This window comes from Astyanax mexicanus, chromosome 6 (genome assembly GCF_023375975.1).
Source record: "Astyanax mexicanus isolate ESR-SI-001 chromosome 6, AstMex3_surface, whole genome shotgun sequence".
In the NCBI taxonomy this organism is placed as follows: Eukaryota; Metazoa; Chordata; class Actinopteri; order Characiformes; family Acestrorhamphidae; genus Astyanax; species Astyanax mexicanus.
In genome coordinates this window covers 4,853,480-4,866,396 of record NC_064413.1, presented here as the reverse complement: position 1 = coordinate 4,866,396, position 12,917 = coordinate 4,853,480, and the positions used below count along the sequence as shown (strand labels likewise).

General features: G+C 36.6%; 2 protein-coding genes and 1 long non-coding RNA gene across 5 annotated transcripts in view; 2 read left to right on the top strand and 1 right to left on the bottom strand.

Annotated features, from left to right (window-relative positions):
- dtnbp1a (dystrobrevin binding protein 1a) overlaps positions 1-318 on the bottom strand; it is a 28,375-nt gene extending 28,057 nt beyond the window's left edge. For 2 of the 3 annotated variants that reach the window (XM_049480726.1, XM_049480727.1), the window contains exon 1: positions 89-318. In XM_049480726.1, coding sequence (XP_049336683.1) covers positions 89-144 — 56 coding nt within the window. In that variant the 5' untranslated portion in view covers positions 145-318. The remainder of the gene's footprint in view (positions 1-88) is intronic. The other variant, XM_049480728.1, reaches the window with a different exon arrangement.
- Positions 1-12,917, top strand: part of LOC125802491 (uncharacterized) — a 479,356-nt gene that overhangs the window by 161,690 nt on the left and 304,749 nt on the right. The gene's annotated exons all lie outside the window — the stretch shown is intronic.
- Positions 1,598-12,845, top strand: mylipb (myosin regulatory light chain interacting protein b). The gene is made up of 7 exons (XM_022674281.2): positions 1,598-1,767; positions 3,696-3,886; positions 4,651-4,836; positions 5,678-5,875; positions 7,111-7,275; positions 8,236-8,611; positions 10,098-12,845. The coding sequence occupies exons 1-7, from the start codon at positions 1,609-1,611 to the stop codon at positions 10,251-10,253; spliced, it is 1,431 nt and encodes a 476-aa protein (XP_022530002.2). The 5' UTR covers positions 1,598-1,608; the 3' UTR covers positions 10,254-12,845.

Genomic DNA, 12,917 nt, shown 5'->3' with positions numbered 1-12,917 from the left:
TAACGCTTTATCTAAGCTGTAAAAGTGTTAATAAGTCTAGTTCAGACAGAAACAGCAGTGTGACAGTGTGTGTGGTGTGGATACGCACCCTGTGGTGAAGTCCTGCTGCACTGTCTGCAGTTTCTCCCTGAAATTTTCAAACATCTCTCACCTCGTATCTCCTCAGGTTCTTAACTCCGCATTAAAGCTCCTGTCGGCTCCCTCCACCGCTGCTCATACCCCCAAACCCCGCTGCCGCCCCGCTGAACCCGGTTCTGTTACAGACAGGACGTGTTTTAAACGGCTGCCGCGGAGAGAAAGTCATGCTAAGCTAACGTCAGTCTGTTACACTACTTTCTGCACCTCTACGAGAACGGCGCCCTCGGCTGAGCCGCGCATGCGCAGAGAGCACTGCAAGTCACGTTACTAAAATAGGTCTATAAATAAAGCTCATTTATACTGGACAAAGGGAAATGTATACAACTAAAATGTGTATTTATAATTATTATTATGGATTTATTATGGCAAAAAATATTTGTAAAACATAGATGGGATTTGAAGTCACACAACAATGCATAAAAATACACATCTGAAGGATTTTAATAATTATATTTCAAATGCTATTTTTTGCTATTTTTGAGTGTTCTAAGTAGTATTTAGAAATGTTTTGTTTTTAAATTACATATCTTACTCATATATTAATTATGAGTTTCTTTGATTTTACTAATTTGAAAACCTCTGGAATATAATCAAGAAAAAGGTTGATGATCACAAGCCATTAAACCAAACTGAACTGCTTAAATTATTGCACCAGGAGTAAAGGAGTAAAGTTATCCAAAAGCAGCGTGTACAACTGGTGGAGGAGAACATGCCAAGATGCATGAAAACTGTGATTAAAAACCAGGGTTATTCCACCAAATATTGTTATATTGTTATATTATAAACTTTATGAACATGAACCTGTTTTCTTTGCATTATTTGAGGTCTAAAAGGTATGCATTTGTTTTTGTTTTTTCAGCCATTTAAATGACAATGTTTTCATTTGGAATTTGGGAGAAATGTTGTCTGTAGTTTATAGAATAAAACAACAATGTTCATTTTAAACAAACATATACCGATAAATAGCAAATTCAGAGAAACTGATTCAGAAACTGAAACAGTCTCTTAATGTTTTCCAGAGCTGTTGTATATAAAACTACTTTTTTCTCCCTATACTTACATTTTTGCCTAGATAATCTGTTTTTCAGTATACTTTGTAAAACTATAAAACTGTATTTGGCTGTATTTTCGGATGTATTTAATAAAATCGTATGCTTAGTATTAATTTATGTAACTGCTTTTTTATTTTTTATGATAAAACCATACTTTTACTAAATGTAAAATATATTTAATAAACTTTTGATTAGATGTGTTCATTTATCATTGGGATGATCAGGGGTTGTCTACAGCGCTCTCTAGTGGCCAGGCTCCTGTCAGTTAAAAAAAAAAAACAGGAAAGTTTGCACGTGAAGTCAACAGGAAAGTGAGGTGTGTAACCTTAGTTTAGCCACGCCCTGAACTGAATGCTTGGTTGTGATTGGTTAGTCTGAGTAAGAGAGGCGGGGTTTGGCGGACGGGCTTTGTAAACCCATGTTTCTGTTCTGGGCTGAGGCTCCGTGTGCGGATACTGGATTAATCTGCATGTTTTTCTTGGTTTTAAACATGTTTTGTCTCATAACTCGACCGGACGGAGTGGTTATGGAGGTGGAGGCTGACCCCAAGGCGAACGGAGAGGACTGTCTGAACAAGGTAAACTAGCTTTTAACCTGGTTTTAACCTAAACTTACCCACTGAGTTTACTTTACTTTATTACCGCTTCCCTGCTGGGAGTCGGACTCTGCTCGCTGTTCCTTAGTTAAAAAGACACTAAACCATAAGCCATATTTTTTTTACATTAATACCTGAAATTTGTTTCTTTGAAGTAATAAAACATACCAGTCCTGCTTAAAATCTTTATAAACATTTCCTAACCTTTAAAAAGCGCTTATATTGTAGCAATGCCTCTGCAGCACCCTCTCAGGTTTAACTTTGCTATAGACGAGAAAAATGTTTCCATGTACTTTGGTACTCATACACTTCACAATATGCAAATCAGTCTATTAATAATATCTGCTGACGTCCAATCATCTGTGTCTCTCAGCTATCAGAGGCACTTCTGCTGCAGCTCAGCCAATCAGCTCTCCCTCCTGCTCTCTCACCTCTAAACCCATACATCACCCAGTACCCGTCCCAAACTACCGCTCCCATTTTTTTTTACATTTTTCAAATTTGAGCAGAGGGGTGGAGTCAGCTACAATTAGGTGGTTCAGAACCCCTTTAAAAGCTTCATGTGCACAGAGAACTAATTTACACCATTATAGTTAAAGAGGCACTTTTTTCAATTAAGAATTAAAATGTGTTCCTCTAAAGTAATGAAACATACCAGACCTGCTTAAACTTTTTATAAACATTTAAAGCTTTTTATAAACATTTTTAGCCTTTAAAAATGCTTTTAATGTGGTAATTTCTGCCTCTGCAGTGCCCTCTCAGGTTTAACTGTGCTATAAGTGACACTCACAATATGCAAATCAGTCAATCAAAAATACTGCCTTTTTTTTCTATAACCATTTTGAGGTGGCTGATCTGATTGAATTTTGAGCTGGTTAAGATTAGTGTTTTTAGGCATGTATTTATAGTAATAAGATTGATAGTCTTAAAGTTTGCAACATTAAGCAAAATGTATTATTTATAGACTTCATAGAATAATTCTATTTTTGGATTAATCTATATATTTTTATTAATTATACATAAAATACAAATGTTAACAAAACAACCTCCAGCGTTCTTCACTCTTTTATTATGTAAAATTATTATTACAAATTGTTTGTAATAAAATTTAACTGAAACATTTAATCAAGCATGTTAAACATCACTTTTTTTTGTACTTTGTTTTTGTAGGTTATTGTAGGTTGAACCCCAGTGACACACCACAGCTTTCTCCACATGCTCAGCCCAATGAAAACAAATATCCGTTGGAACAATGTGCTGGAAATAGTCCAGGCTAGTGCAGAAACTGAGTAAAATTAGATGTACTGTTTACAGAATTAAAATACAGTATTGGGTTGGCATTAGAGAACACCAGTCCTTTAAAGGGCGACTATGTGGGCAACATATAGCAAATATATGCTCATTGCAACATGGAAAATGCCTAAAATGTTCATAAAAAGTAAAAAAAAAAATCAGCCAATCTATTTTTGTTCTTGAAAATGTAAGATTGCTTTATTACACTACTATATTATGTCCTTAGATTACAATAATATAATTTATTACAACTATTATGGGGATCATCAAAAGAATAGATTAAGCAAGACCAGTACAAACAACTGGAATATTTTCGTCATTTTGTGGTGAGATTGGATTGGATGGGATTGGATAGAAAATTGGATGGGATGGAATGGGATTAGCCTTCATTAATTCCACAGCAGGGACATTAACAATATTACTTCAGAGGATAGAAGAGAAATGTCAGGATATTTAGAACAATATAAGATAAAAATAAAAGAAAATCTGTGTAAACAAGAAATAAAAGAGAACAAAACAAAAAAATAAAATCCTTGCAGAATGTACAGTTCTATCTGGGTAACACAGATATCATATATTGAATAAATAATAAAATGTCTAAATCACTGTTTTTTCAGGTGTGTCAGAGACTGGGCATCATCGAGGTGGATTATTTTGGGCTCCAGTTTACCGGGACTAAAGGGGAAAGTCTGTGGCTGAATTTAAGGAACAGAATCTCTCAGCAGGTGGACAGCATGTCTCCATGCAGGCTGAAGCTGAGAGTAAAGTTCTTTGTGGAGCCTCACCTCATACTGCAGGAGCAAACCAGGTGAATTATGCTGGGTACTTGGTTGTCTTTGTCTGTGTTACGAGTGTACAGTGTTGATAATCATGTTTTTACATGTATGTAGTATTTATATATATATATATATATTTTATGGGACAACACTGAAGTTATAAGGCTTTGATACAGTGTAAAGTAGTCAGTGTACAGATTGTATAACAGTGTAAAATTGCTATGCGCTGAAAATAACTCAACACACAGCCATTAATGTCTAAACCACTGGCAACAAAAACCATTTAGTGAAAATGGCCATATTGTGCCCAAGAATTGCTTGTTTTCCAGTTTAGATCAACAGTAGGGGTGGGCAATATTATATCGTATACAATATATCGTGACACAGAAATATCATGATATTAAAAATCCATATCGTGATAATAGGGATGTTCTGTCTTAAAAGTAGTCAATTATTTACTGTGAAGCTGAAGAAGTGTATTTATTGTATAATTGTTTTAGTTTGCAGTTTATATGCATTAAAAAATATTCTGCAATATTTTCTGCTGCATTATATTATTGTATGCTATATTATTTATTTTTCCACATTATGATTATACTGTTATACTATTATAATATATTCCTGAAATCAATTAATTAATTTTTCTGTTTTTCTATATCGCCAAGTATATCGTTATCGCAAAAATACACTGAAATATCGTGATTTTATTTTAGAGCCATATCGCCCACCCCTAATCACCAGATCAGAGGGATCAATTGTATGTTAATGAAGTTTGTGATGGTTTCTGTCAATACAGGCATTTGTTTCTGATGCATGTAAAAGAGGAACTTGTCAGAGGAAGCTTGAGTTTGGACTCGGATCAGGTGGTGGAACTGTGTGCTCTGCTGGGCCAGGCAGAATTCGGGGATTACAACCAGAACACAGCCGAATATTTCTACACCCAGATCTACGGCGTGGAACCTGCCACTGACATTATTAACAGGTGAGCCGAAATTTACCTGAACACACCTCACTTCTAGACCGTACATCGCAGAAAATGAGAATATCATTGAAAAGTTACCTTATTTCAGTAATTCAGTTACAAATTTGAAACTCATATATTATTATTATTATTATAGATGTTGATGATTAGGAAGCTTACAGCCAATAAAAACCTAAAAACCAGTGTCTCAGAACATTAGAATATTATATAAGACCAATTGGTACTATTGGCAGTGTGCCAAGTCCTGCTGGAAAATGAAATGAAAATATGCATCTCCATAAAAGATGACCATTTTTGATTTTTCATTGGCTGTAAGCCATAGATCATGAACAATAAATAATATATATGCTTAAAATAGATTACTCTGTGAGTAATACATCTATATAATATATAAGAGTTTCACATTTTGACCTGAATTACTGAAATAAAGTCGCGTTTTAATGATCTTGTAATTTTTTGTATATATTTCACCATGGCTTTTTAAGCAATTCAGGTCAAAAGCTTGAAAATAGATTGTTAAAGGGGTGTAAGATATCAATGTGCATCGTGACATTGCTTGCTATTTAGTAAAAAACAAAAAAATATTATTTTGGGAAACTAAATTACAAAATATATATATTTTGTCAAATACAGGAAAGACACCAAATGTTTGTTTTTATCATTTCTTTCAAATGTATGAACAAAAAAAAAAACATTAAACAAACTTTAATGTAAAATAATAATTAAAAATATTAATTTATTTAAAAGTAAAAAGTCATATTATAACATTTACCTGTAGCTGTTAGTTGGCTGTGGAAGTGTTAAATTCTGAGTGTATAAATGTAATTTGGTGTTTTGGCAGCGTTACTGAGCGGCACAGAGAGCTGGAGGGTTTGAGCCAGGCCTCAGCGGAGTACCAGGCCCTGCAGCTGGTGTCCTCCCTGGAGAACTACGGAGTGGAATGGCACTGGGCTCGGGACACTGAGGGACAGAGGGTGGCCATTGGGGTGGGCCCAAAGGGTCTGCTCATCTGCAAAGAGGATTTCACACCTATTACCAGGTAAAAACGGATAATCGCAGCTCAGATGCTGAGGTTTGAACACCCCTGATGTTGGCTTTGCTTTAGAACATCAATTCATTATATCAGGGCCGTTTCAAGGCATTTGGGGGCCTCAAGCAACATGGACACCCCCACCCTCAGCATTTGCTTGCCTTTTTGAAAGGGGCCTGCATAAGTTATAAAGTTTCATATGTTGAATTAAGTGAATAAACAGTAATTCTTTTTACTAGTGCTGGGCGGTAATCCAACTTATACTAGTATGCATTTTTCACTTAGTGCCTTACCACTAGAGGTGCTGTGGCGTGCCATGTACAACAGCACTTCCAAAGAAGCACCCTGACCCAGTTTACTAGCTAACACTAGCCAGTTAGCATAACAAGCTAACACACTAGAGTGACTGTCGCTTAGCTCTGTACTGCCTGGAGAGAGAAATGAGAGTAGCACTTTATCTGAGGAGCTTCTGCTGCTGTTCCTTGCAATATAAATGTGTTTTTTTTTATCCGAGTAAAATCAACAGCAAGAAAAACAACAGCAAACAGCAATTATTCATTCAGAAAGAAACTAATGGAATTGTGCAATCAATCCACATCTCAGAATAAAGTTCCTCTCGCCCCCCAGACGAAAATATCTTTAATAATAACAACGTATATTACATTGATATTAAACTTGTGTCTAACTCGTGCAATAGAGATTTTGAGGAATGTCCTTTTCTTTGAATACATAAACATTGAATGTTTTAGGTCCATTTTTGTGTTTTTAATTAGTTTTGTAAGCAGGAAGCAGTGTTAAACAATAAAGGTCTATTGTTTATATTCTTTAGCTGTTTATTTTGCTAATCAAGTCTGATTTCTTCATAAATCGAGAAGTTTTGTGGGAAACCCTATACGACTCAAAGCCTTAATTTAAAGCTTTATCGTTTTATATAAATGGTGGTTTATAATTGGCCTGGTCAATACCAACACTGATCACTAAATTAAACCAATATTTGGCCAAAAACTTAACGAAGACCTAACGGCAAATGTGCATTTTTGCCACGTTTTGAAGATAAATCGTATAAACTGTGGTCAAGAATGGATGTGCTCTCTCGGACTCCTGCTGCTGATGGACCATAGTGTCAGTGTCTATGCCGAGCAACTATTGGTCACAAATTGGTCATTAATTGTATGATTGCATGAATAAGTAGACGTATAGGTGAGTGTACTGTGCATGTTTAATTGAATGTCTAATCTTTACAGGTTCATATATCCAGCTATTCAAATGGCGACGCAGTCTGGGAAGAACGTGTACGTGACTATCACTAAAGATGATGGAGATAACCTGGTCCTTCTGTTCAAATTCATCACCACCAGCGCTGCCAGCGGACTGTACCGAGCCATTACTGAGATCCACGCTTTCTACAGGTTTGCAGTCAAATCATATTTTCTGATGGTAGAAAAGCCGTAGTAGATATTGTGAAACAATGAAAAATCAGTTCTGAAGTAAATGTTAACAGACACTATTATTTTAAATCTGTTTACCCTGTTTTTATCAAAGATGTAATCAATCTTTTCTATTGTTGAACTTTGTGGGTTATCTGCAAAACCCACTTTATATTAGTGCATTTAAAAAAAAAATTAATATCATTTAAAAAATATTTTAGTAATTCAGTGTGAAACTCATATATTATATAGATGTTTTACATACAGAGTGATCTATTTTAAGCATTTATTTATTTGATATTTTTTATATAATATATGATCAATTGGTACTTTTAGCAGTGTGGGCAGTGTGCCAAGTCCTGCTGGAAAATGAAATCTGCATCTCCATAAAAGTTGTCAGTAGCAGAGGGAAGCATGAAGTGCTGTAAGATTTTGTGGGAAAACAAAACTGCACTGACTTTAGACTTGATAATAAAACACAGTGGATCAACACCAGCAGATGACAGACATGTCTCTCCAAACCATCACTGATCATCAGTACATTTTACATTTCATTTAAAGTAAATCAAGGGAGCAGAGTCTGGAGGAAGAGTGGAGAGAGACACAGTCCAAACTGCTCGAGGTCTAGTGTGAAGTTTCCACCAATCAGTGATCTGCATCAACTTTAATAAAGATGCAGATTTCATTTTTCAGCAGGACTTGGCACACTGCCCACACTACCAAAAGTACCAATTGGTCTTAAATAATATTCTAATTATCTGAAATACTGATTTTTGGTTTTCATTGGCTGTAAGCCATAATCATCAACAATGAAAAATAAAAAAAGATCACTCTGTATGTAATGCATCTATATAATATATGAGTTTTACATTTCAAACTGAATTACTGAAATTATTTAAAGCAACTTTTCAATGATATTTGAATGTATTTTAAACTCTTCAGGTGTGACACGGTGACGAGCGCTGTGATGATGCAGTACAGTCGGGATTTTAAGGGCCACCTGGCTTCGCTCTTCCTGAACGAGAACATCGACCTGGGCAAGAAGTACAGCTTCGATATCCAGCGCACGTCTAAAGAGGTGTACGACCGTGCCCGGCGCGCGCTGTTCAGTGCAGGGTTAAAGAAGGACGCTCAGCAGCCCGGTCTGTCCCCGTGCAGCCGGACGCACGCGGGGGACGAGGAGGAGGTCTGCAGGCAGAAGCTCCAGAGGCTGCAGGAGGCTCTGACCTGCGTTCTGTGCTGCGATGCCGAGATCGACTGCGCCCTCTGCCCCTGTGGACACGTCATCTGCTGCCAGAACTGCGCCAACCAACTTCAGGTGACTGGAAACAGAAATTTGTGTTGTTCCTAATGACACATAGTACACAATACAGCTTAGTATATCTGTGCAGTACAAAAATCAGAGTACTATTATACTATTGTATAGCTTATCTCAGTCAGCAAATAGAAGCTGAGAGTCACGTCGTGCTCAGAGAGGGTCATCTGTGCTCCAGTGACCGATTAAGTTAATGAGCACACAATATAAGATTTACATAACCTGTAGTGACCCAGCACAAGCCACAACCCAACGGATAGGGAATTACTGTCCCGTGAGCTCAGACTATCAGTGATTAAAGGTCAAGAACCTTCTATAACCCCATAACCAGACATGTGTGATAAAGAACCTCCATTAAAATCTCTTTATCTGTTAGCTTTCACGTTGTCAATTAATACAGTAATGTTCTATAATACAGTAGTGTTTAAAAGTTTGTAAAGTCTTTAGAATTTTCTATACTCTGCATAAATATGTCCTAAAAGTAGATAAAGAGAACCCAGTTAAACATATTAGACAAATTAAACAAAAATATTATGCTTGCTCGTTTATTTATTGAGGAAAAAAAAAGATCAAATTCTACATACTACATAGCAGCAGTAACTAAATTAAATGTTTTCAGTAACTGTAGATCAGTCCTGCACAGCGGCTTGGAGGAATTTTAGCCCATTCCTCCGTACAGAACAGCTTCAACTCTGTGATGTTGGTGGGTTTCCTCAAATTATCTGCTCAGTTTAGGTCCTTCCACAACATTTCCATTGGATTAAGGTCAGGAATTTGATTCCTTGTTTCGAAACATAAACTTTATTCTTTTTGAACCATTCTTTGGTAGAATGACTTGTGTTCTTAGGGTCATCATCTTGCTGCATGACCCACCTTCTTGTAAGATTCAGTTCATTGACAGATGTCCTGATATTTACCTTTAGAAAATTGAATATTTGAGATAATTCAGAATTAATTGTTCCATCAATAAAGACATGTTGTCCTGGCCCAGATGCAGCAAAAGAGGCCAAAACCTTGATCACAGATGAGATGAGGGTCTTAGAACTAAAGGTCGGAAAGCAGGTCGCAGTTTGGTAGAGTCTGGTTTGAGCTCAGAGGAGCTCCGGCACAGACACGAGAGCACCGCTATTCCTCCTGTTACACCTCAATGTGGCGCTGCAGTGAGTTTCAAGCTGTAATTTTACTTCTTTAAAAAGATCAAAAATCAGGGAAATGCTACCTAGTGCTGCTTTAAACCTAAACCTCCACAAAACATTCTTTTAATAGCCTACTACTATTGCTTTGCTCTAAGAGTGATATTTGTTGGTACACCACTTCTGATTGGCCCCCTACCAAAGACCACATAGTCCAGTACTGTAAAACCAGACTCCAGACAGGTCCAGATTTTAAGATCTCAAAGGCATGCAGCTATTTCAGTGGCATGTTTATTACATGGTTATATCACATTTTTTAAAAGTGCTCTAACGCTCCTGATGTTATCTCTCCTCAGCACTGCCCGATGTGTCGTTTGGAGGTGAATCGCATTCAGCACGTCTACTTACCCACTTCTAAAAGTCTGCTGGGACTTGTGGAGCCACGCAGGGATGAGGATGCTGAGCACATTGGACTGACTTCCCATAGAAACATAGCAGAGGGATACAGATGAATATTGCATTGTAAGACATTGTAAAGGAAAAGAACAGTGTTGGTCATATTGTACTCTACTCTACTCTACTCTGTTGGATTTGAGTTGAGTTTGGCCTCAACTATCAGAAATGAGGGAATCTTGGTATCCTTCAGCTCCAAACAAACAGGGTTTTGTCCGTTGGGTCTATTGTAGATCAGGCCCATACAGGTTCTGTCCAAGCCCGAGCCCACCCGGCCCATACACTGTTTTTGTGAGCCTGAGCCCGATTTAAACAAGACATTTTTAAAAAATAAATAGAGCTTTAAAACTGAGCTTTTTTAAAACAATAGAATGAAAGTTGGGCCGCTGTTAAGCAGGTTTTTATAATGTGAGATTCAAAGTTTGAACGCTAGGTGTCAGAAACGGGCCAAAGAGACGGATAGGGTGCGCATTTCTAGCACAGAAAAACAGGGCAAAGAGTCTAAAAGCGTAGAGGGTGCGCATTTCTAGCGCAGAAAAACGGGCCAAAGAGTCTAAAAGCGTAGAGGGTGCGCATTTCTAGCGCAGAAAAACGGGCCAAAGAGTCTAAAAACGGAGAGAGTGCGCAGTTATAGCACAGAAAATCGGGCCAAAGAGTCTAAAAGTTGCCGTAATTAAGGAGTTTTACATTAAGAGACATCATGAAATTGAACATCAATTTGAAAAATCTTAGTTTACACAACACTGTCAAATATAAAGATAGTAAGTCAAGTAAAATGGTGTGTAAATTAAATAATCAGGAAAAATGTATTATTTAAAGTGGTATATATTCGATTATTTGTTTTATTACAGAGTCTGTGGCCCGTGACTTCAAATATATTTCTCCTTCTGGCCCCCAACAAAAAAAGTTTGGACACCCCTGTACCAAATGATACTCCATTGAGTATCTGATCTAGAATTGATCTGATCTATAATTTATTAGGAATTAAGGAATGGGTTTACATCCATGCCAACACTATATGTTTTATGTTAAGGTGGTGGTCTTGTATTCAAAATACATTTGGGAAGTTACATTCTAATTGTGCAATTGAATCTTTAACCATGTTTTGTTTTTGAGTTATATACTGCCAAAAACACTCCATGGTATATATTACACATAGCATTCCTTTTTTATCTGAATGTTGTATCTGAATAATGTATTTTTCTAAAATGGGATTCTATAAAAAAGTTATGACAAAGAAGTGGCCTATTTTTTTTTCTTTAGTCTCATACATTGTTTACTGTGTTTTTTAAATCAATTATATTAGTTTATTTTAAGGAAGAACACATACAGTTATTTATTTAATTTTTTTGCTTTTTAATTTTTTTTTAATCGTGCCATATTTTTTGCACTATAAGGCGCAGATAATTATAAGGCGCATTAATGCATCACTAGTAAGGAACAGGGGTGTTGCCATGTTTTTCTTCTAATTCAGCAGGTCTCACTGCTGGTTGGCGAGATCTGTAAAGCTAAAGTTAAATAACCAAACCTATAAAAAAAAAAAAAAACATTTTCTTTAAAGTCAAACAAGCACTGGATGTTAATCTAAACAGATTTTCTCTTGAAAACTGTTTTTTTTGGATGAGTAAAGCAAATAGCACCTTATAAAACGTATACAGGTGACGGTGTGAATGAAATGAAATCAGCTGTGAATATTTCCAATAGAATGATTATTATGATCATTATACTTATGTATTTGATTTGATAATGATGTATCGGTACCACTTTAAAATAGGACTACCTTTATAAATGGCTTTATAAATGCTTTACAATTAGTTTATTAATGGTTACTAATTAGATCAGTTATAACACATACCTACAAAGGGCAACAATGACCTGTTGTTTGCCAAATAGTGAACCCACAGCCATCTATATTATTGCCCTTTCTATGTATGTATGTTTATATGTTATAACACCACTGGCGGAGAGGAGAGCCCTCAGCAAGCTGCTGAACATCATGGACAGTGTTCAGCACCCTCTGCACCCAGAGCGCCACCACCAGGCAGAGGAGCTCATTCAGCGGCAGACTGCTGTCCCAGTCCTGCTCCACAGACAGACTCAGACTCAGAATGTCTTTTGTCCCTCAGGCCATAAGACTGTTCAACTCCTCTCAGCACAGCAAACTGAAGACTCTGTGACACTTTTTCATTCCGGCAATTCTGGTCACACCATGGACACGCCCCCATCTATGGACACACTCTCAGACTTGCTGATGCCTATAACACTGTTATAACATATAACACTACTAGTAGTTCGTTCACTAGTTCACTCATCTACTGTTTACGGTTCTTTTGCACTGATAAATTTAAATAATTATAAAACTGTCTATTTGCACTTTCTGTATGGCTGACATCAGTTATCCTCACTTTATGCACTTGGTGCATAAACTATCAACTGGTGTTCACTGTCTATTGTTCAACTGCACTACCTCCATTCTCCATCACACACACACTAAAGACTGTACTTTTATACTTTTCATTTTATCTTTTATTTTATTGTATTTATATGTATCATTATATTTTATCTTTTTTTTACTTTGTGTACTGTATACCTGCTGCTGGATGTCTAGAATTTCCCCTCGGGCATCAATAAAGTATCTATCTATCTATCTATCTATCTATCTGTCTGTCTGTCTGTCTGTCTGTCTGTCTGTCTGTCTGTCTGTCTGTCTATCTATCTATCTA

Excerpts from the sequence above, each read along its gene's own strand:
- mylipb (XM_022674281.2), top strand. The coding sequence starts at position 1,609 with ATGTTTCTGTTCTGGGCTGAGGCTCCGTGTGCGGATACTGGATTAATC. Across the intron at positions 4,837-5,677 it reads GCCACTGACATTATTAACAG|CGTTACTGAGCGGCACAGAG; the intron begins GTGAGCCGAAAT and ends GTGTTTTGGCAG. Across the intron at positions 7,276-8,235 it reads GAGATCCACGCTTTCTACAG|GTGTGACACGGTGACGAGCG; the intron begins GTTTGCAGTCAA and ends TAAACTCTTCAG.